Raw genomic sequence first — 21,890 nt, 5'->3', positions numbered from 1 at the left:
AGAGAATGTTTGTCCTTCATTACCTGTTAGATTCACTCAGGAATTGGTGTTATCTTCTCGAGTTTCAGAACCTGGCCACAAACAAGGGCTACTCCAGAGGTGGACAGCACAACCTCATTTCTCAGAGTCTGTCTTGCTCACGTGTTTCACTCACAGAACCCTGAAGCAGGAAGGGTTGTTCTTCCCCAGGTCACACTGGCAAGAGCCCTGGAGAATTTTTGCTTTCTCTCTCTCTCTCCATTATGGCAAATAATTTAATTAGGTAATAAATACTACCTAATTAGCCCCATGCCACTGCAGTAAACTCAGCCATTCATCCTGTGGGATGAAGTTTAATGACTGAAAAGCTTTCCTTGGTTGCTAACACTGAAGGTGTCAGCAGAGTAATGACCTTGCCTGGTCACAGCCTCTAAGAAAAGTAGTCCCATTGAGGTCAGCAACACCCCTCTTAAAATAGTGCACAGGAGGCATACAGCATGTGGATGGAATTTGCAATATTGAACCCATAAAAACAGAATATAGTGACAGCATTTTGCTCTGCACTTAGTAATTCACTGGCCAGGCTTTTTCCTGTTTTCCACGGCAACATAACTGTTAGTTTTAACAAAACCGTTTTGTCCAAGGCCGAATTAATTTCTTTAGAGCAATGAAGTGAGGTTTTGTTCATAGCTCTTTATTTCTGCATATCTATAAAGTTGCTGAACTTCCTCTGCTGGGTAAAATTATCCATCATGAAAATACAATTAGAAAAGGGAAGAATTGGGATATTTCAGAATTTTTTAATATTTCTGCTTCTTTGCCAAGACGTGCAAGTTGTGTATTTACATATACAAGATATGTATGTGATTTGCATATTTATATTTTTATGCTTGCATACATAGAGATAGAGACATGCTACTCTTTTGGTACTACTGTTCCACTAGGAATTTCTATACCTGTGAAATAAACCTTTGTTCCTAAGGGTGCCTATTGCTGCAGGTCACTCACCAAATGCTATATATTTATATGTAATATATATGTGTATTATAAACTGTATTTTGAGTAGCTGAAATCCCAGTAGGAGCTGATGTCCAAACTCTCTTACCGTTTCAGTGATGAGAATCACAAGCAGGGTTGGCACAGAAGGGGCCTGCCAACATTTTTTGCCAGACATGAAGACTGTTGTGGGGATACCTGCCAGCGTTTGAAAACTATGAATAGAGACAACTGGAGAGGAAATAAGTGCCTGTCTCATGATTCTGCAGGAATATACTGGGCCCTGAACCAATTTCTACACTGGCATTGCATGGAGCAGAAGCCAGTGCAGACTCTATACTTGAATATTTTTAGACATGGCAGGGTAGGTAAAATTTGGACTCTGTCTTTTGTAATCTCTGCATGCCTACTTTGTACTGCAGAATAGGAAAGTCCCTGGGCAATCCAGTCACTTCACACTTGAATTTCACCTGTTTGTCATCACAAACACTTTCAACTGCTGCATTTGCACGTTCCACAGAGAGGAATACTGAAAATATTGAGTTGGTTCACAGTTAGGGAGCTCAGCTGAGCTTTAAGCAGCCTGTGTATCACAATTCATAACACTAGAACTATGAGCAGCTTTCTACTGCTTTCTACTAAAGCTTTGATTTAAGTTGAGGCTTTAGAGATAACTGTATTTATGTCTGGGACATCTAAGATTCATAACTCTTCATCTTTTGGTTCTCCACATGAGAATTTCATGAAAATACTTTTCTGAACAGCTCAACAACAGAATTTGTCTATTTTAAAGTGTTTGTGTCTCAGCTTAAGTAAAGATAGTTCCTTATATACCTGACTGTCTCCTCACTAAATTTGGAGAATTAGGCCATCCTAAAAGGAAGGTTGCAGTAGTGTTCCATGATGAAAACTATGGTAATCTACAATACGAAGTTTGCTACTCTAGTCCAATAAAATATATTCCTTCTTCTAAATGTAATCATCTTTTTATCCTTCCCCAAGCCCTATTGTCAGAACATATGGTTATTCAAACCTTGTGTGGGAGGCTGGAGAAAATATTTGCAAGTTAAGGCATATCAGACTGTAGACTGCTGTAGTTTTCGTGCGTTGTGGGATGGCTTTTGATTGCATTGCTTTTTGAGTGCAAAAAGGGTGTACAGTTTTGTGAAGGGCTCTTCCATGGGCACTGTGGTGGCAGGACACATCCTGCAGTCATTTCACAGCTGCCACAGTCCTGATAGTTCTGTCAGGATGAGAAATGTCAACTTGGAACTTCAGTGGGGGAGAGATGTGGTGCAGCCCACTGTTAATTGTGTTGCATTAACTCCAGTAAAACACTGCTAAGTGGAAAACAACCAAAAAATGTATGAATAATTGTGAATGAAGTCCAAACTGAAAAGCCTCTGGCTCGTGCAGCTGCAGAGTGTGTGACCTCTCCGGGGTTTGATAGGGAAAAGTTGCCATGGGAATGGTGCGGCATTGTTTGCGGCTGACTTCAGCTTTTATTGTTGTGCTCTGATTACAGCTTTTGTTTCACTGTTTAGTGTGGTTGTTACATGCCAGCTTGAAACAAAGATGTATTTACAGGCAGCGGCGGAGTTCAAATGATTTCTATAATTAGAGATATCACTGCTTTAAGCAAGGGGAAAAGAAATCTGAATTACTATTTCAGAAAGCATGAAGTTTTTCAGTATAAATTTAGTGTGTGCTTAGAAGAGAAGGAACTTCACATTGAAACTGGTTAAACATCATTACTGGAGATTGCTATTTGCCACTGGGACTGATGGCAAAAGGCTGTGAGGCAGCACCTGAGCCTCCAGTTGAAGACAGGTCAGCTTTGGGATACACAGACCTCGAGTCCTTTGCCACGTTAGCAAAGTGTACACAGATGTACACCAACATCTTGATTTACTACATCCTTAAAGCTTGTTAGCTCCAGGATGTCCTTGAGTAAGGGAAGCCAACTGTGCTATGTGTTCTAAGAGCGCTGCTGACTCATATTCACTTTGCCAGCAGTCCCTTTGCAGGGCGTTGCTCTCCAGGGTCATTCCCCAGTCTGTACATCCATGGTTGATCTATCCCAGGCAGAGAATCTGGCACTTGGCCTGTTAAACACCACATGTTGGTGAATGCCAGTTTATAGAATCATAGTTCACAGAATGGTTTGGGCTGGAAGGGATCTTAAAGATCATCCACGCCCACCCTGCCATGGCAAGGTCACCTTCCACTATCCCAGGCTGCTCCAAGCCCTGTCCAACCTGGCCTTGAACACTCCTAGGGCTGGAGCAGCCACAGTGTCTCTGGGCCAGGGCCTCCCCACACTCACAGGGAAGAATTTCTTCCCAATTTGCAATATTTCCTTCCCGGTGCCTCCCCATTAAAGACAAGCTTAAACCCCCAGTGTTTGGACTACAACTCCCATCCTGCCCCGCGCAGCAGGCCCGCGGCTCGCCCTTGCTCCCGCTCCGCACTACATGTCCCAGCAGGCCGCGGGGCGGTGCGGGCGGTGGCGCGGCGGCGCACACGCAGGGCGGGGTCGCGGCGGTGCGGTCGGAGGCGGCGGGACGAGCCCGTTCCCGGTGCGGTGCGGGAGCGGAGCCGGGAGCGGGCCCGGGGAGCGCCCGGCTCTCCTCACGGGGCTCCCGCGCTGCCACCACTCCAGTAAGTGCCTCGGCCCGGGGCGGGGCTCGGCCCGCCCTGGGTGATGCCCTTCCTTCCGCGCCTGCCCGGTGTGTGACCGCGCAGGGCACTGTCCTGCTGCCCTGCGCCTCTCCCTCCTTTTTCCTTTCCGTTTTCCCGGCGAGGCGCTCGGCTGTGCGGGGCTCTGCCCTGTGTGCCGGGGGCGGCGCGGTGCGGGTGTCCCGGTGGCGCAGGCAGGGCGCTGTCACAGCCCCAGAGGTAAGAGGAGAGGTGATCTCATTGCTCGTCACGGTCTGCGCTCCCCTTGGCCGGCAAGGAGCGATGTTATCGGGCAGAGCCCTGAGGGATGTGCCTGTGAGGGTGTGAGCTCCCCGAGCAGCCTCCCTCGGCTCCATCTGCCATCCCAGCAGAGCTCGGCAGGGCTGGGACAGCCAGCGCGGAGTGCCGGGTTGGTTTTTAGCTTGTTTTTAGCTTGTTTTTAGCCTTGGAAGGCACGAGTGCTGCAGAGAGCTGTGTGGGGAAGCTGTTGGCAAGCTGCGAGCTGTGCTCTGGGTTAACTCTAACCCGGGCTGGTTATTTACTGAACCCAGGTGTCTTTAAATGGGTAACTTGGCTATAAATGAATGTTAAACTGTAACCACTGTTGTTATATGCGCAGCTTTTATCACCTGTAACATTCCAGATAGGCATTGGACGTGCTGCTAAACTTAACACAGACTGAAATTCTGCATGGGTTGTCCAGTTCCCCTGGGAGGAACCTAATGTATGACCTTCATAAAAGGCATTATGTTATTGCATCAAACGTCTGTAAATTGACTTCAAGAGGACACCAGTTTTCTCTTTGACAGACTGCTGCTTTGAGGTCTTTTTTTAAAAAATGTCTTAATTTTCGCTGATCAGTGTACTGTGCTTATAATCAAGCAGAATGAACAGTCTTTAAGTGGGGAAACAGTTACTACTTTGTTAGGCTGAGCACCTGAATTAGGCATCAGCGAAGCAGTGCTACCTACCCGAGTAAAGCTGAGAGGTAGGATCTTTGTTAAATATTTTACAGATTTTTAAGAGCTTCACCTTCTTGTCAGAGTACTTTGAAAGAGACTGCTAGGCATAGAGCAAGCTGAACAGCATCAACCTCTTTGTTGCCTTCTGACAAATTCCTTGCTTTTCTAACAGAGGCTGTAATGTCTGTAAAGATAAATTTTCTCTTCTCCTTCCCCAGTCCCATACATGACCTGCAGGACAGAACCATATTTGATGGTACAGTTTGGGGCCTGTGACGTGTGAGGAGTGGCTTCTCACTGCTGAAACCAGCAGGGCTTGTTAAGTTTTGGGGTTTGTTTTTTTTTTTAAGATTTGTCCACTTCCTTTTTATGTTTGGGCTGCATTCATTTTGATGCAGCAGAAACACAATCCTAACTAAGCTGAAAGTGTGTGTAGCAACTTTGGCTTTTTGCTCTGTCATGAGTTACTCTGTCTTGTGGAACAGCAAACTTGCATTTTAGGTCCATTCAGTCTTGTTTCCTCCTACTTGTTATTTTTAGTTGAGAGAGTCACACGAGTAACAATACATAAAACTGTCAGGTTTGTGAAGCACAGAAGTGTGGAAGTGCTGTTTTCCCATTTGTCACATGAGGAAGTGTTGAAAGTGGCTGAAATCTCTCATGGTAGGGAGAGATGCTGGGCCTGGTTGATGTTTGGAGGAGAGCCTTTTAATTCAGGGATGGGTAAGAACTGATGCAGAAAGTGATAATTCAAGAAATAGTACATGGGGGGTTTATATATCCTTGATATCAATGAATGCTACACTGCTGGAGTCAGCTTTGCATAAAGTATAAACCTTTGTGTGACTCATTGAGTTCTATTTGCAGTTATTAAACGTTGTGATTTGATTTTGTGAGTGTAGAAAATTTAATTCTGAGTTCGTAAATTCTAAGGATGTCATCTATTTTCTTGAGCTATTTATCTGCTTTAGAACTGCAGTTTGCCTCATGTTCCAGTGTATAGCTCTGCATTTTAAGGGTGAAATTAAAGAAAAAGATGCACAGTGGGTCACTGGCAGGTGTTGAAATATTTTTGAGGAGCAGATGCTTTCATACAAATTGGAAAACAGGCAAAGAAGAATCATTGTATGAAGAAAATAGGCAGCATCTTAATGCTTTCCCTCCTCCTCCTTCTCTCCTCCTGTATTTATTTTTCCTCAGGAGTAGTAGCTGAGTGACAGAAGACAGACACACATGTGGGGAATACAGAAGGCATGTGCATGAGGAAGAGACCTGAATGCAGGAAAAGGTCTTGTTTTTTCCAGGTAGCTGGGGCTTACTACAGAAGGCAGCAGAGCTATATCAGCTCAAATGAAGGCTGACTGCATGTCAGAGTGTTGGTGTAGAAGAGAGGAAGTGCAGAAGTCAGTTTTTATTGACTGTAACAGATTAGAAAGAACTTGAGGACATTACTGAAATGAGAACAGATCTGGGCTTGTAACACAGTCTCCAGTGTAGTGTTGGATGTAGCCCAAACTGCCAGCCCTGCAAAATTCTTAATCTATTTTAGTAGATTTAGAATTCCATCGATGTCTTTATTACTGGCTGTTCCTGGTTATTTAAGCTGACAGTTATCATCGTAAATGCAGTTCCTCCAAAGTGCAGCAAACCAGCAGTGTTTGGAAGTGAGTGCAAATGAGAAGTTTCCACAGTATGCTCTGCTGTGCTCTTGGATGCATCCAGCTCTGCATCAGTATTTAGACAAACAATAGCTTGTGGTACAAGAGCATTTATCTGTCTTGCAGGATGGCTTTTGGCAGGTTTTTTTTTTTACTGATAATTATGAACAATAGAAACAATCTTAGAAAATACTTACTGGGGTTTGGAGCCAAGTGAACCTTTGTGCAGTTGTATAATAGCATGAAAATACAGGATAGTAACTTATTGCAGTGTCAAAATGGGAATTTAGGTAACTGGCTTTACTATAAAATATTTTTACAGATTGGAATAAGTGCTTAAGAAGTCACCAGGAAATTATAAAAGAAACACAACAGTCAGTCCATGTATTAGCTTGGTTTTGAACCTAAATGCAGTCGGACATGGCTAGAAGCATTGCTGTCAATGATTGATAAAATTATATAAGAAACCTAAATATCATAATCCTAGTGAGCTTATTTGACATATGAAAAGAATATAACAGCTTTTAAAAAGTTGCCTGCTGAAGAGGTCTGAGTGACAAGAGTGGTTCAAGTTCAGGTTTTGAAGTTCTACTTTAATGACTGAAATGGATTGGAATGGGAGATATGGCTGAGCTGTTTCAATTTTTTTTTTCTGCTCTTACACTGATCTTTCAAATTAGGACTTTGAAAAGATATAGGTCTAAAGTCATCTTGATACATGCAGTACCCTGTAAGAAATATTTAGGTACATGTTGGTATAGGGCTCAATTCTATAAATAACACTTTCCTCTCAGTGCTAGGTAAAGCAGCAGGGTTTTGTTGCTGTTGAGGAAGGAAGCTTGTTCATTGTCTCAGCACTAAGCATTTTCTCCCTCCAGGGACTTGCAGAAGCATCTAGAATGTGTAGGTGTTTCTTTAATCTTGGAGAAGGAACTTATTAAGCTTTCTGGTGCAGAACTGTATGAGCCACTTACTCTTAACTGATGTTATCTGCTCAAGTGGGGAGTTGCAGGTCTGGTAGACATTTGTGGCATTCAACAGTTTAAACAGTTTTCAGGTTTGAACATATGCCTTTGCCTTAGAATCTGAATAGTTTCAGGTATTTTATGTAGAAGAAAGGTGGTTCAATAGTGAGGCTGCTGCTCTGGGACTTGGGAAACAGGTTCAGCTCACTGTGTTGCCAAAAAGCTTCCTGTGTGGCCTGGGACAAGCTTTGTCTCTGTCCCTCCATTCTCATAGTGAGAGTGCAGAGCAGCAGCTCTGTGTTAAGGGTCTGTCAGGTTGGATGTGTCCAGGGCTGGTGCTGACTGGGGCACAGAGCTCCCTTGTGCAGGGAGAGAGAGGTTGAAGACACTGCCCACGTTAAAAACTAGGGGTAAACTCCAGGCAGGAGCAGGAAAACCAGAAAAATAAGGGATGGGAAAAAAGGTTTTCACTGGAAATCTCTTGTGTCACTTAGAGAAAGCAAGCCCTTAAAACTTTAAGGAGCACTGCATGGCCTTGTTTGTTTAACAGAATTTTAAAACAATGCTTAAAATACCCACACAAACATGTAAATCTTTTATGTTATGGTTCTGCCACAAAGGGAGCAGTAGCAAAGCTCTCTCTGTTCCTTTGCTGGCTGTTCTCTTCCTTGGAAGATGCTTTTAATTCTAGCTAACCATTGCATCCAAATATTTTGGGTATCAATTTTGCTCATTTGTTCTGCTGGCATGATGAGCAGAATCTCTTAAATTGGGCCTGATTTACTGACTTTTCATGTGAAAGAGGTTGAGAAAAGATAGCTTCTCTACCTCTCCACTCCCCCAAAGGGAAAAAAAATCTGCAGCCATCTCTAATGAGCAGTGTCTTTAGTAATGTTATAGAGTTAAAAGTATTTTGAATTTAAAATCCTTCTGTTGAAAATAGGGCACTGTCATTGCTATAAATTGAAAATGTAGACTAGACAGCAATTATTAAGCTTTACAAACATGTTTTCATTGTTGAGAGTCAACACTCCCAGGAACAGTCTCCTGTATACTGACAGATAGGTGATAAATTAATTCGTTTAATATGTAATTGTTTTGATGTGTATGCTCTCCCTGGGTGCTTTGGTACCCACCACATTTACATCCCATGTCCAAGAAAATGTGTTGGAACTTGTTCAGACTGGTGACTTAATTAAGTGTTCTTCTGTTAAGCACTAAAACAGTTACATGCCAGGCTTGTTGTAAGAGTGAGCAGTCCTCTTAAAACTGCACTTCAAAAGATGTTGTTAAATATGTTGGTTAACTCTTTAGGGAGGCTTAGAATGACAAATGGGAGCTTAGGCTGTGCTAATAATTCAGCTGGCAAGTTATTTCTGTATCTGGTAGACTCTGTGCCTGTGTGTTGGGTAACTTAAAGGATGTTCTTGCTTCAAAAGTCTGCTGATTCAGAACTTAGGGCTTTGGTTATCTTAATTTTTTTATCATTAACCTTTTTCTTTTGTTTCTTCCTTCAATCACGTTCACTGTAGCTGCTGTAATTTATTTATACTGTCTTCCTAATTTGTGCTGGTGCCCTGATTTTTGGGTTGAGGAGCATGATTCCTTCAAGAGGCCCATTTGCTCCCTTTCTGTGGGAGGCAGCAGTGCAGTGTGTTGAAAACCAGCCTGCGGCATGCTCGTGGTACATCCAGCATTTCCAGGCTTGTTGTTGGACCTACACAGGAGCTGGGATTCTTCTGGAGTGTTTCTGTCTCACTGCGTGTAGGTCAGACAGCAATCCCACAAAATGCCAGGAGCCTGCCTGGTGCTTTTGGGATTATTCTGTGGGTGGAGGGGTGTTGTTCTCCCTACACACCATAACTGAGGTTTTGGGAAACACCTTGGTCAGTGCAGAGCAGCAGCTGGGCAGTAAGTGGTATTTGTGTCATCCCACAATAAGGAGGAAGGGGAGGAAGAAGGCCAGCAAGCACACATGGGTTGTACCTGACATGAGGACAATTCCCTGGGCTCGTGGCTTGCTTCCAAGGAGGAAGGCTGCTGGGAGTGAATTCTGAGAGAAGTTACAGGGAGTGATGTGCTTCGAGTGAAGTGTTAGTGTGCTGGCACTGTGCTGCAAAACCTGTCACTGCAGAGGAGCTTTCACTTTGTGGGGTTTCTCTCTGTGTCGGGTGAGACTTCTATTAAATATGCTAGAGTGGGATCTGTTTTTCTCAATTTAAGGTGTATAAAAAAAGGGAGGGGGAGGGTAATGTCCCAAAAACTTTGCCATTTGATGGGAGCTTAATTTTCTCCTCCCACCTTGGTAAACAGGAGCTGGTGTATTCCATAAATGCAGATTGGTTCTCTTACATGAGATAGACAAAGCCCTGCTCTTCCTAAAGAGCTTTCACTACACTTGCACTTACTGAAGAGCTCTGAGATTAGTCCTAATCTTTGGAAATCCATGTAGAGTACTGATATAATTGATAAGTGAACTGGATTTTGGAGGAAATATCAAGTCTTTGCAGTAGAGGGAATTTTGGCCCACATAGTGGATTATACAATGAGCTGATCATGGTCTGTACTGTAAATATTAAAATCAATGCAGTGAAAATTGAACAGCAATTATTTTGCCTTTCCAAAGTTTTAATGTAGATGAACCATTGCATTTTTCTTTATTCTGCATTGAATTTGCTAAGTCAGATCTATAAAATCAAATTTGATAATCAGTTACTTGCTTTTGTGCTTTGGTTTCATTAAATCCTTTTATATCTGTAAAAAGGGTCAAACCAAACACTCATTTGATAATGTTCTATTAATTATTTGATATTTGAAATTAACTGAAAAATCAGTTACTTACAGCCCTTTCTTTAACAACATAAGAGTATTCTGTGAAAACTGAAGATATAGCTAATTTCCTAAGCAGCTGGCCTTTCCATTTCTTGCATATTTCCCAGGAAGGAGGTCTGTGTTTATTTATACTGCTGAGTTTATACTCAGGATTCAGAGTGAAAATCGGCAAGACTGGCTCAAAAATGGCAAACTTCATTATTCAACCAGCCTCACCTTCTTTTTTTATTAGACTTCCTTAAGTCAAATAAGATTCACCAGGATTTGTAGCTTGATTCAGACGGGAATTTGAAATTAGCTGAGAGTGTGTGGAATTCAAGTGCTTGGAGTGGTTGGTCTGGATGAAGCAGTTATTAGTTTATTATTGAAATTAGAAAGGGTTTTTTACTAATGAGTAACTAGTAATAATCCTAATAAGTAATGTGCTTACTCCCTGCTTAATTTTTAATTTGTTTTGGTTGTCATTAATGGACACTTTCAGTAGACTAAGCATGTAAGCATCTTCAAGAACAAGGACCTAATTTGCCATATTTGGAGTTTTGCAGATGGCACTTATTTAAAATTTTGAAAAGGCTGAAAAAATGTTTAAGAAATTGTAAATATGAATCAACTCTGAACTTGCATTTTTAAGAATTTTAACTTGTAACTGAAATTAATAAGCATTTAAAAACCTGTTTTGAGGCTTGTATGAGATGCAAGTCAAAGTGAATTAGAGTAACTATATTTTGTTTTCCTTTATTGTATTTATCTCTGGTTATCTCATTTTGAGTAACCATATTATAACCAAGGCTTAATATTAAGTGATGAAAATTACATCTGGCTTGTAAAGACTTGGTGTTATTGAACATATTCTATCACTGTCTCTTAGCTTTGTTATTTTACTTTATTGCCTTGTAAGCTGGTCATAAGTTATTAATGGATAAATTTCAAGAGTTTTTTTTCATAATGGCCTCAGTGCACAGGATGCTTCCTTTTATTCATGTTAGCTCAGTGCATTTAGAGAGACAATTAAAATAATTGTTTTAACTGGGCATAAACCAATAATAGGTGAGGTTGGGTTGGTTTTTTTGTTTTGACTTAAAAAATAGAGAGAAGTTTTGCATCCCTTGCATTGCATTTCCTCATTCTATCATATCCCAATGCCTTTGTCTGCTATTGCAAATAACTTAGAATGGAGGAAAATCATTCAATTAAGAACATGAAATATCACTTAGAGCAATTTCTGCAGAAGTTTTTGAGGAAGTACCAGTCTGTTCCATCATGGAACTTGTGGATCAGTATTTGAAATAGGCCAGAGGATGATGGATTCAGATAACTTCAGTGCATTTTCCTTAAAATTCCAGTCTTCCCCTAGAACATACTGAATTATTTTCCAAAGTGAAAGTAATGTTACAGAATAGTATTGAATAAACTTAGTCATTTGACTTGCTGAGGTACACTGGAAAAGATGGGAGTGGTTGGCTTGCTCTGATTTAACAAGTGTTCCTGGAAAACAGCAGATCAGCATTTTGAACACAGAATCATAACTGAATAAGACTGAAGTGCGAGATAAGACTGCTGGTATTGTTAGATGATTCATCACTGCAATGATGATTTTTCTGTATTGTGGTCTGCTTGGAAGTTGGCTTACTGGGAAGCTGGGAAGTACTGGGGGAGAATGGATCTTTTGACATCCCTCATAGTTTGTCAGGGATAAGAGAGGTCAATGCCACTTGCACTAAAGGTTTTTTAATTTGGAATTTTTTAATTTTAGATTTCTGCTTAGGAATTCTCTTCCAGCTGAATACTGACCTTTTGCAGCTGGTTTTTCCCTTTTGACTACTTTAGAGAGGGAGTCTGTATTTTGGGGGCACTGTATCCTGAAGACTTCCAGGTCTCATTTTTAGATATAGTTAAAAAGTTGATTAAAGTGTCATCGGCAAATCAAATTCATGTCTTCCCTGTTAATAGAAGTATCCAATGTTTGCTGTGCCCTCCAGACCAAAAATGAGTCAGAGAAGGATCTTTGGGAAATGGAAAAGCTGAGCATGTAATTTTAAATCCATCAATTCTGAACTATCTTTTGTTGTCAAAAGAATTGCAGCTAAGTCACCTCTCCAGCTCCTGGATTAGCTGTTCGTGGGTTTTGTGTCATGGTTTTGGTACTTTAGAAGTCATATGAAAGGTGAGCAGGGACATTGTCTCAGAGTATAAATTATCCCTATGGTGGGCTGCCTGTGCTGGAATGTTTTCCAGGAAATAAAAAGAGGTTTGAACTACTGTCTCTGGAAGATTTATGTGACTTGTTTTCAGAGGCTGTTCTGAGCTGGTTGTCTTAGAGCTGGAATTTCCCCCTCCTTGCTCCCTTTCCTCGTGCTGGATGTGCACACGAAGGAAAGCTTTCATTGCCGTGTTCTACAGGGGATAAGCAGGACAGTCTGAACTCATCCCTTCCCCTTGGGAGTCAGTAAGTGGTCAGTAAAAGAGATGACCAGCTGGGGAGCAGCTGATTTACAGCAGGAAGCTGAGAGTAATTGCCTAGGCAAGAGCATCACTAATTAAGCTGTCCCTGGAACTGCAGGAAAGACTGGAGATCGCTGGGGATGCTGCTTTACCTTCCCTTTGTGGTGCTGGAGCTGCTGTAAACAGCAGAGCTTAAAAAGGGAGGTGGGGAGGAGGGATGGGCATGACTCATGGCATCATTTTATATTTATCAAGTGGAGGTGTATGAATGTTGTTCTTCATTTCATAGGGATGAGTAAGTAGGTAGTGTATGTTTCTTAATCTTAGCTGATAGAAAAAGAACCCCAAAGTCATCTCCTGGGGTAAGTTAAATACAAAGTTTCAAAGGTCCACATGTAAATAAAGCAGGAAGTAGAACTGTTACTCTAAATTAAAGAAATGAAAGTAATAAAATATACCCAAAGCTTGGGGAAAAGACATGTAAAATAAAGAGTTATTAGGTGCTCATCTTGTATTTCTTAATCAAGTTCTCCTATGGATAGTGCCAAGCCTATTGCACAGTCTTTTTATAAAAGGCAAAATTCCACTTCTTCTAACCAGCCAGTTGTCCATGGTTTGTACCAACCTGTGGAAATCAAATCAAGGGAGAGATTGGGCCACAGGAATGTTATCTGTCATCTCACTTCAGTCTTGTCTCGACTTTGTACTTGAAGATATGAAGGCTGCAACCAGTCTGTAATGGAGGTGAACTCAAGAACAGGTGCTGGTGGGAAGCTAAAAATAGGAATTAATGTAGGAGAGTTTAAGCTGTCTGTTATAAATGGTGCAGAGGAGATGCTCGTGTGCCTCTGCAGGTCCTCCTTGTGCAGCCATGCATTTACAGTGAGACTGGGGAAGGTGATCTGGGATTTTTATTTATAGTGGTGCCCAGGAGGCCAGGCAGCCCCCAGTGTGTGATATAAATGTTGGGGAATGTTGGTGTGTGTTGTACCTCAGAGGAAAAGAGCGGGGAGAGGGGAAATCTGAGAGAAGCTGGGCTGGTGAGGTATGTACCTCCTTAAATTAGTACCCTGCTGCTGGAAAGAGGGATGTAAGGCTTCAAAAATAAGTGAGACCTCCTGCTTGGATTATAACACAGCCCTCCAGGAAAGAATTTTAAGGAGCTGGGAGTTTTCTGAATTCTTACACGGTGTTACTATGTGCCACAAAATCTTCAAAAATCTCTTAGTTTCTGGTGGATTGTGGCAAGAACCAAGAGGAAATGAGCCACAGGGATATTTTCCCTGAAGCAGCACTGTATCATTGACCCACATCTCCCATCCTCTACCCCTCCAGTCCAGGGAGGGAAGGCAAAATAAAAATGAAGTTGTATGTGATCTGTAACAGGATTGATGCCTTCAGCTTTTCTAAGAATTCATAATCTTTTCATAATACTTGATTCTAGAAGTGGGCAGCAGAGTCAATATACTGTTCTGTGCTGCAAGTTCTGCTGCAGAAAATAACTAAGGGTGCATGTAATAATGCTGTAAAATGTACAGACTTGGAGATTTTTGTTTCATAATTGCTTAAAATAATTTCATGAAAAATCTTATCTATGCAAGAAGATGATCTGTATTGAAGACACTTTAAAGTTGCATTTCTGATGAATTCTTAGACTGGTGGTGTTTCTGGCAGGTTTCCTATGCTGAGGAATTAGAGTTCTGCAATTCCTTGTATGAATCATGGCAATTCCATCAATGCTTTTTTTGGTCTGTCTAGAGTTGTCAGGAAGGGTATCATGGTGGTGGTTTTGTCATGTGTTCAGTTCCTTAAGTAAATCTAAGAAAGGCACAAATTGATTTTTTTTTTTTAATGTGCATAGTAAATTGTGGTTCATTAATGAAGGCTGAATAGAATTGCTATTAATTTACAGGGGAACCTTGCCAAGGTGTAATGTGGTGGAAGCAGGCTTTTAAAACTGGAAAACAGTTCTTTGAGACTGTGTTAGATTTCAATTTATTTTAAAGTTAAAGGGGTTTTTTTATCTCTTATTCTTTAAGAGCATCAGTCTGGTGGAGGTCAGTAATCCCATGAGGAATTTTAAACTAATCTGAAGAAAACAGCTGATATACAACTTAAATCTTTAGATTAATGTTAGTTTATGCTGTATTTTGATTAGAGTACAGAGGAGCTGCAAATAAGATCATTTTATAGGCTAGAAATTAATCAGTAGTACCTTGGAATAGAAAATCTGTATTAATTTAGGTTTTTTTCTTCTGTGAGAATTGATTTATTGACAAATAAGAGAAAGCTTCTCAGTTTTGTCTTTTGGCCTGGTAAAAAAATTTCAAGTGTTGGAGTAGTTCAGCTTTAGTTAATTGTATGTTCATAATGGAGCATTATGAGCATCCTCCTTTCATTTTCCTTAAAAGGTTTTCTGAAACATAGATCCTCTTATAGGGGAAAAGTGCTTTGAAAACTCAGTTGGTTTTATTCAAGGGTTCTTAATCAATCCGTATCTTGTTTCAAAAACAAGTTTTCCTTGTTTCATTTTCTTCACATCTGCAGAGAACACAGCTTTAAGTCTGCTCAGACAGGAAACCAGCCACCAATATTTGCTTTTTTTAGGCACAGGGCTTTTCTGGGCTTCATAAACTGTTGATATGAAGCCTAAAGGGTGTCCCAGAAATGCTGAATTGTTTTGTTGAGGGACCACCTGGCACAACTTAGGGCACTACTGGTAAATGGCAATTTTTATATTCATTTTGATGAAAATAAGGTGTGATGCCAAGTTCTGCCAGATTAGAAGTGTGATTTAAAAACAGCTACCCTTTAACTTGCCCTCAGATGTGTTTACAGGGAGATGTTTTCTTTAGTGTGAAGTGATCCTAAGAGCCACAATTGAATAACTGATGAGTGTTTGTTACAATAATGATATTGTCCTGAGTGCTCAAGTGTTTGTTTTTGTGTTACTTATAACTTAGATGTGTGATATTTAAATTGTGAGGAACACACCAAGAAAATTTCATTTACCTCAGTAAATTTTGTTACTTTATTGAAGAGCAAACCTTTTGCATATTTAAACCATTGTTGCTGGTAACAGACTTTTTAAAAACTGTTCTCAGAATGGTTGAACCGAAATTTTGCTTGTATTCTAATTAGTCATATAAAATGACAGTTGTAAATACAAATCTGCATGTTTGTGTATTGATTCACCCCAAAAAGTATGGATGTCTGAATCCCCAAAATATTCACTGATTCTCCCCCCAAAACAACACTTGAAAAACTGTGTCTCATGTTTTGCTGTGATATATCAATAGCTAACTGCAAATAATTATCAGGTGTCTGTCTCACTGTGTGTACATAAATGTATTTAAATCAAGTAACCTTAAAATAGTATTAAAGAATTTAAAGAAATACTAAAATGAAGCTTCCATATTACATGGTTAAAGCTGGAAAAGTTGGAAAATTATGAAAAATGTGAAGTGTTTAAACCTTCTATGTCTCATGCTGGTATTTTTGGATCTGTACTATTTCTGAATTTTGTAACAAAATGTAAAGACTGAATCATTTCATTTCTGCCCTGGGAAAGATTGGCATCAACCTGATTTTTATCATTTTTAGATGAATATGCAAATTTATCTTTGGTCTTACAAAGCTGGCTCTTCAGCTAAAATGACTGTCCTGTAAAATAAAAGGAAGCAAAACCCGTGATGCAATAGGCTGCAGTAAGGCAGAGCCATAAAAGGTGAAGCAGGCAAAATGGCAATAGGTGGGCAGGAATGCAGCTTTTCATTTAATTTTTTTAAGCAAAAAAAAATTTAAAAAACCCAAACCAGCATAAAAAAAAGCCAGAATAAAAAAAAAAGCCTGACACCCTCAGACCTCAGCATCATGTGCAAAGGGTGTTCACATCTCTGTTGGTGCACATACAACTTCATTTTGCCTGTTTAGTGTACAGGAATGCAAAGATGTCTGTTCTTAGACATAGTTAGACTTGAAGTGATTTTTATAGGAAAAAAAACCTGTGAACAACATTTCTAAAAGCTTTTTTCTTGAATTTGCCTGAGCAAGATATGAAAAATTGTGTTGGGCCGTTGAGCTCCTGACAAAGATTCTTTCTTGGCCATGAGAGGCAGTGTCAAAGGAGGAAGTGTAACCCAACGTTGCCTCAATTTTTTGCATGCTGTGAAGGAAAATCTTTATTTTTCAGTGGTCTTGTATCAAGTTAGTCTTGATGCTCATCTGCTGTTTACCACTTGTAACTTTACAATTAGGCTATTAGATATGCTAAATATATGCCTCCAAAAAGTATGAAAGTCCTACCTAAAAACTCGGTGGTGGTGCTGTGGGGAGCAGCTACGCTTCACTTACCCTTCCACAGAAACTTCTTAAAGCTACTGGTTGAAACTGCTCAAAATGTCATGGGTAGGCACTGAGCAGTCTTAAAATTAGCAACAAGGAACTTTGCTAAACTCCTGTGCTTTTTGTTGTGCAGTGTGATGTCCAGGGTCAGAAATGCCTTATGTGGATCGCCAGAATCGCATCTGTGGTTTCCTAGACATTGAGGAAAATGAGAATAGTGGGAAATTCCTGCGGCGGTACTTCATTCTGGACACACGAGAGGACAGCCTGGTGTGGTACATGGATAACCCACAGGTGAGGTGCTCTTGGCAGGAGTTTCCAGGTTGATGTCAGTTTTGGATTTTCTAGCAAATTGGCAAGAGAAAAGCGGGGTTTATTATTATGGACCTGGAAGCTGGGGAAAAAATCATCGACATAAGTGAAATAATTGTAAATCAGTTTGATGTAACCAGAGGAGCCAAATCACACACCAGTTCACTACCCAGGTGTTTGTTTAACCTTATGTGGCAGTGTGTGCTTTTCCTTGCATTGCATATTCCTTTCCCACAACAGAATCAGTCATTGAAAAGCAATTTCTAATGATGCCTGCAGTTGCAATCCAGCAGGGATGGTGTGTGAATGAGGACAGCTTGTATCCATCGTGATGGAGGGCAGCCTTTAGATAAAAGCTACTTTCACAATGTACCTGCATCCCTGTGTTTTCTAGCACAGGGAAGAACAGATACTTGCTCAAGGTTTGGGCACAGAGGCAGTGAGAGCATAGGATCCAGGTCAGCTGACAAGTGCCTGCCAGAAGAATATCTATGTACCCTTCTGCCAGGAACAGCAGAGTTAAAAAGCATAAATCTGCTGTTCAAAGGAACCAGCAAAACCAAAATGTAAATGATGTGCAGTTTGATGGATGTGACTTACGATCCTGAAGCATTTAGCAGTTCTCACTGAGGAGAAAAAGAATTTCTGGAAGTAAGACAGACTTGAAATATTTGATCTTGGTAAGTGAAACAGAGCAATTCAGGGCATGTGGACAAAATCTTGAAGTGCTGTAGAAGCTGCAATTCCTCAGGAGTTTTAAGACTTAATGATATTTGCAGTGCACACCCAGGCCTAGTTAAGGCTTCTTATTTTACATGTACAAATGAAAGGGTTTCTTGAGACAGGCAAGTTGAAACTTCTTGATTTTCTTCCACTGCTCTAGTTTGGAAGAGTTGCAGACTTTTTTAGAACTATGTGAAGACCATTCTAAATCCCTGGAGTGATTGGAAAATATGTGAGATGGCCTTTGAAGTATCTGACATAATAGATGAATGTCACTTCTTGTCCCTTCCGCCTGCCCTGGTCAAAGTACATGAGACTCCAACATCTGTGAAGGAAAAAGTATTCTTTCCGGATTTCCTGGATGCAGATCCACAAGAATCCTTTTTCCTCTAGTAAAATACATAACCCCCTGAAACAATTACTATTTGTATTGTTTCTAGCAGTCTTTCTGTTTTTAGTTGATTAACAGATGTGTGTGTAATAAACAAGTAGTTTAGATCCTGTTTCAAGCGTACATTGTGCATTGTCTATAAAAATATGTAGGATTTTCTTTTTGTTTGGGGAATTAGTTGCTTTTTATGCATAAACACTGACTGTGGTATGAGAACAAACTAGTTTCACTTTGTAACATGTGTGATTTGTTTCAGAATCTTCCCTCTGGATCTCCACCTGTTGGGGTCATTAAACTCACCTATATTTCAAAGGTAAGATAATTAATATGTGAGACACTTGTTAAATTCTTGCTGGTAACTACCAAGGGCCTCAACTTCAGACAAATTTAATTGCCATGTACTCCTTTTGCTTGTGTGACACTCCTGAATTAGAGAGGTGTTAAAACACTTCAATAGGTTCAGGTTAAAAGAAGAACAGATTAATTACTGTGTTGTCTAGATTTGTTTAGTGATTTCAAATGGAAGCTCTTTGTGCTCATAGAATTGACATTTCTGAGCTGTGTGTTTCAGTTCTTTGAGTATGTGAATTCCCATTAGTCTTGGAGAAAAGACAGACCAATTGTGAAGTGGAAGAGAAGTCTTTGGGTGTGACAGCTTGCAAGTAATGATGAGTTTTAATTGACAGAACAGAAAAATTTCTAGAAAATACTTAGTTCTTTACACTATGCATACAGTCAGTTCCAAATATGTCTGAAAGAGAAGTGTAAACAAAAGTTTCTGTGGTTAAATTTGCAGCAGATACTGCATTAACAAATAAATGGAGGAAAAAAATTGACCTTTTCTTGTCTCTCTGCTCATTCTTCATTCTTCCTTTGCATTTTTTGTTGTCAATTCTGCATCTTCCCACCTTCCTTATGTCTTTCATGTTTGTTTTTAATTCTGTTTATCATTGTGCCTAACCAGCTTGCTGTGTTGCTAATCTTTGAATTTACCCACTTGAAAGAGAATAAAATTTGTGATATCTGATGTTATATTTTGTGACATTTATAATCTTAATTTCCCTCCTAGGTTAGCGATGCAACTAAGCTGAGGCCAAAGGCAGAGTTCTGTTTTGGTAAGTTCTGTGCATCAGGTGCCTTCTTCAGAAATTTGGAACAAAAATAGTGCTCTGCAGTTCTGCTACCAGCTACAGCTGGTAGTGAATTTTTCAAAAATAGCTTCTGTTTCTTCTTTAGTGTGATTGAAATGTTGGCTTCTTCATAAGGTGTTTTTGTATTTTTTCATATTGCAGCTTAATGAGGAGTAGGTGAGAGCTGTTTTTCAGATGTCTGAAATTTTTGAGGCATTAATAAGCAATGAAACTTGTTTTCAGAAACGTGGCATGCCTGTCAGCTGTGAACACAAGATTTTAACTATTGAAATCTGGTTTACTGATAAAAGAGTTGATTTAATTGATCTAAAAATACTGTCAGGCAATGCTCTTAGGTCAAATTTCAGCTTCTGCTGCTGCACAAGAAAAAAAAAGGGTGCATTTTAGGTTTGAACTCGTTTAAAATTGACTGAAGCTTTAGAAAATCATAAAGCCCCTTCTGGCTTTAGACAAGTATCTGATGTGTTAGTTCAGTGCCATTGACACGTTCCTCTGCACATGTGTGGAGGGTTTTGTCTTCAACACTTGTAAAGTTTCTCCTGTCAGTGGGCCACCTCTAAAACACCTTAATGATCCAAGATGCTGGCTTAAATATCTATAATTTATTAAAGAGTCTGTCATGCTTTCTAGAGAAAAATGTAAATTTATTGTCTTTTTATTCCGATGGTTTTAATTTTAGATTTAATTTTATGAAGATGGTTTTAGTCATTGTTCAAGATGGTTTTAGTCATTGTTCATCTTACAACCTATTTCCAGTATTATGATTTTTTTTTTTTTGCTGTTACACTGAAATGTGTTTTTTCTTTTTGGATAAAGGATGGTAGGTGTTAAGAGGTAGAGATATAAACTTGCTAAAATATGTTTCTCTGCCAACTCACTACCGTAAAATAAAATTTGTGTTGTAACTATCTTAAAGTTGTTTGGTCCTGTGCATCATAGACTCAGTAATTAATACTACTGATTTTTCTTTTTAAAAAATTTTAAAAAGTGCACCAGTGACCACAGTCATGTTCAGAATGTTGTTACAAAGGATTGAAAAGAGAAATTGTAGAAGTCCCCAGGTATAAAACTTGTTGCTTGGGGAAAGTGAGAAAGAGGAAATGGAACTGTAGAATATTTTGATAAAATTCAAGACTTCATTTCTATGTTATAAAAATAATTTTTCAAAGTTTACATAAATTCATTTAAGTGGAGAGCTTAAATTACAATTTTTTTTGAATAAAGCTATTCTGTCAAGTGGATTTATGTGTCTTAAGGTGACTTTAAAAAAAATGCAGCAGAGCACTGAAAAAGTAGATTTTTCATCTGATATCAAAGCTTTTCATGATGATGTTAAGTTTGCTCTTAAATTTCAGTGTTGTTAACTTTTCATAATGGTTTTTAACAGTTATGAATGCAGGGATGAGAAAATACTTTCTACAAGCCAATGATCAGCAGGACCTAGTTGAATGGGTAAATGTTCTGAACAAAGCTACCAAAATCACAGTAAGTGGCTGAGTTGATATTTAGCAGTTGCTTTCAAATGGTGATTGTCTCAAGGGGCTTAAATGTAACCTTTGCCTCCAGTTTTTATCATCACAAACAAGTCGTGGCTTGGCTTTTCAATGCTTGGAGATGCTGTACAGAACTCCCCCTGAACTTGAGTTTAATTTACTTTTTGGAAATTGGACAAAAATGTGATTATCTTTTTAATGACAGCATAGGATGTTTTCTAATGATTTAAAATTAACTGTGCACATTTAATGTTATTTGAAATACCCAGAAGACATTTGCAAGCAATGATACATTGCTCTGTAAAAATACACATACTTTTAGCTGGTGTCAGAAGTTGGTATTTCTTAAAATATCACTAAAATATTGATCAAGCACATCATGCCAAGCTCCAAAGACCTTCTCCTGATTTCCATGCAAAGAAACATTAGTGGTTCTCTGGTAAATGTTAAATTACTTTTCTGGTTTGTCCCAGGACAAATTGTTATCTCATGATAGAAACCCCCACGTGTTATCTCAGTCTTTTCAGGAGGCAGAAGTTATGGTTTTGTTTTCTCCAGTTTTGGGGAAGTGATGACAACTAGCACTTTTGAGAGCTTACTCTGACAAAGAAGGGGTTCTGAGCATGAGTGCTCATATTTGTGCCTGTTGTCAGTGACTTTCTCATTTTTAGGTTATCTAAGGATGTTTACATGAGTTTTTTGCATCGTTTTACTGTAACCCATTCTTTGGAGTTATAAAAATGCTACTGCTAATAATAAATCCAAAAAAACCAGAAATACAAAGCCTTTTCACTTGGATTTTTCATAAGGAGGACACACCACAACCAGGCTTGAGCTGTTTCCAGCTCAAGAAATAGAGTGAATAAATAAATAATTAATTGCATCAATTTAGAGTGAATGCTGTTTATCATCTGTTTAACTTGCATTTTAAATGGCTGGTGAAATCATTACTATTTAGTCTTT

The 21,890-nt window shown here is 39.6% G+C and overlaps 1 protein-coding gene across 4 annotated transcripts in view; it reads left to right on the top strand.

Moving 5' to 3' along the window:
* Nucleotides 1–3,480: 3,480 nt before the first annotated feature.
* The window catches only part of PLEKHA1 (pleckstrin homology domain containing A1), a 31,213-nt gene continuing 12,803 nt past the window's right edge, over nucleotides 3,481–21,890 (top strand). For 3 of the 4 annotated variants that reach the window (XM_085064664.1, XM_085064667.1, XM_085064666.1), the window contains exons 1-5: nucleotides 3,481–3,636; nucleotides 16,991–17,151; nucleotides 18,540–18,596; nucleotides 19,353–19,398; nucleotides 20,822–20,919. In XM_085064664.1, the coding sequence (XP_084920790.1) occupies nucleotides 17,011–17,151; nucleotides 18,540–18,596; nucleotides 19,353–19,398; nucleotides 20,822–20,919 (342 nt within the window). In that variant the 5' untranslated portion in view covers nucleotides 3,481–3,636; nucleotides 16,991–17,010. Of the gene's footprint in view, nucleotides 3,637–3,664; nucleotides 3,874–16,990; nucleotides 17,152–18,539; nucleotides 18,597–19,352; nucleotides 19,399–20,821; nucleotides 20,920–21,890 lie in introns of those variants that run through there. The other variant, XM_085064665.1, reaches the window with a different exon arrangement.

This window comes from Lichenostomus cassidix, chromosome 6 (assembly GCF_008360975.1).
Source record: "Lichenostomus cassidix isolate B80296 chromosome 6, HeHo_3.0, whole genome shotgun sequence".
In the NCBI taxonomy this organism is placed as follows: Eukaryota; Metazoa; Chordata; class Aves; order Passeriformes; family Meliphagidae; genus Lichenostomus; species Lichenostomus cassidix.
Note: the sequence above shows the minus strand (reverse complement) of the source record. Positions and strands in the feature narration are given on the sequence as shown.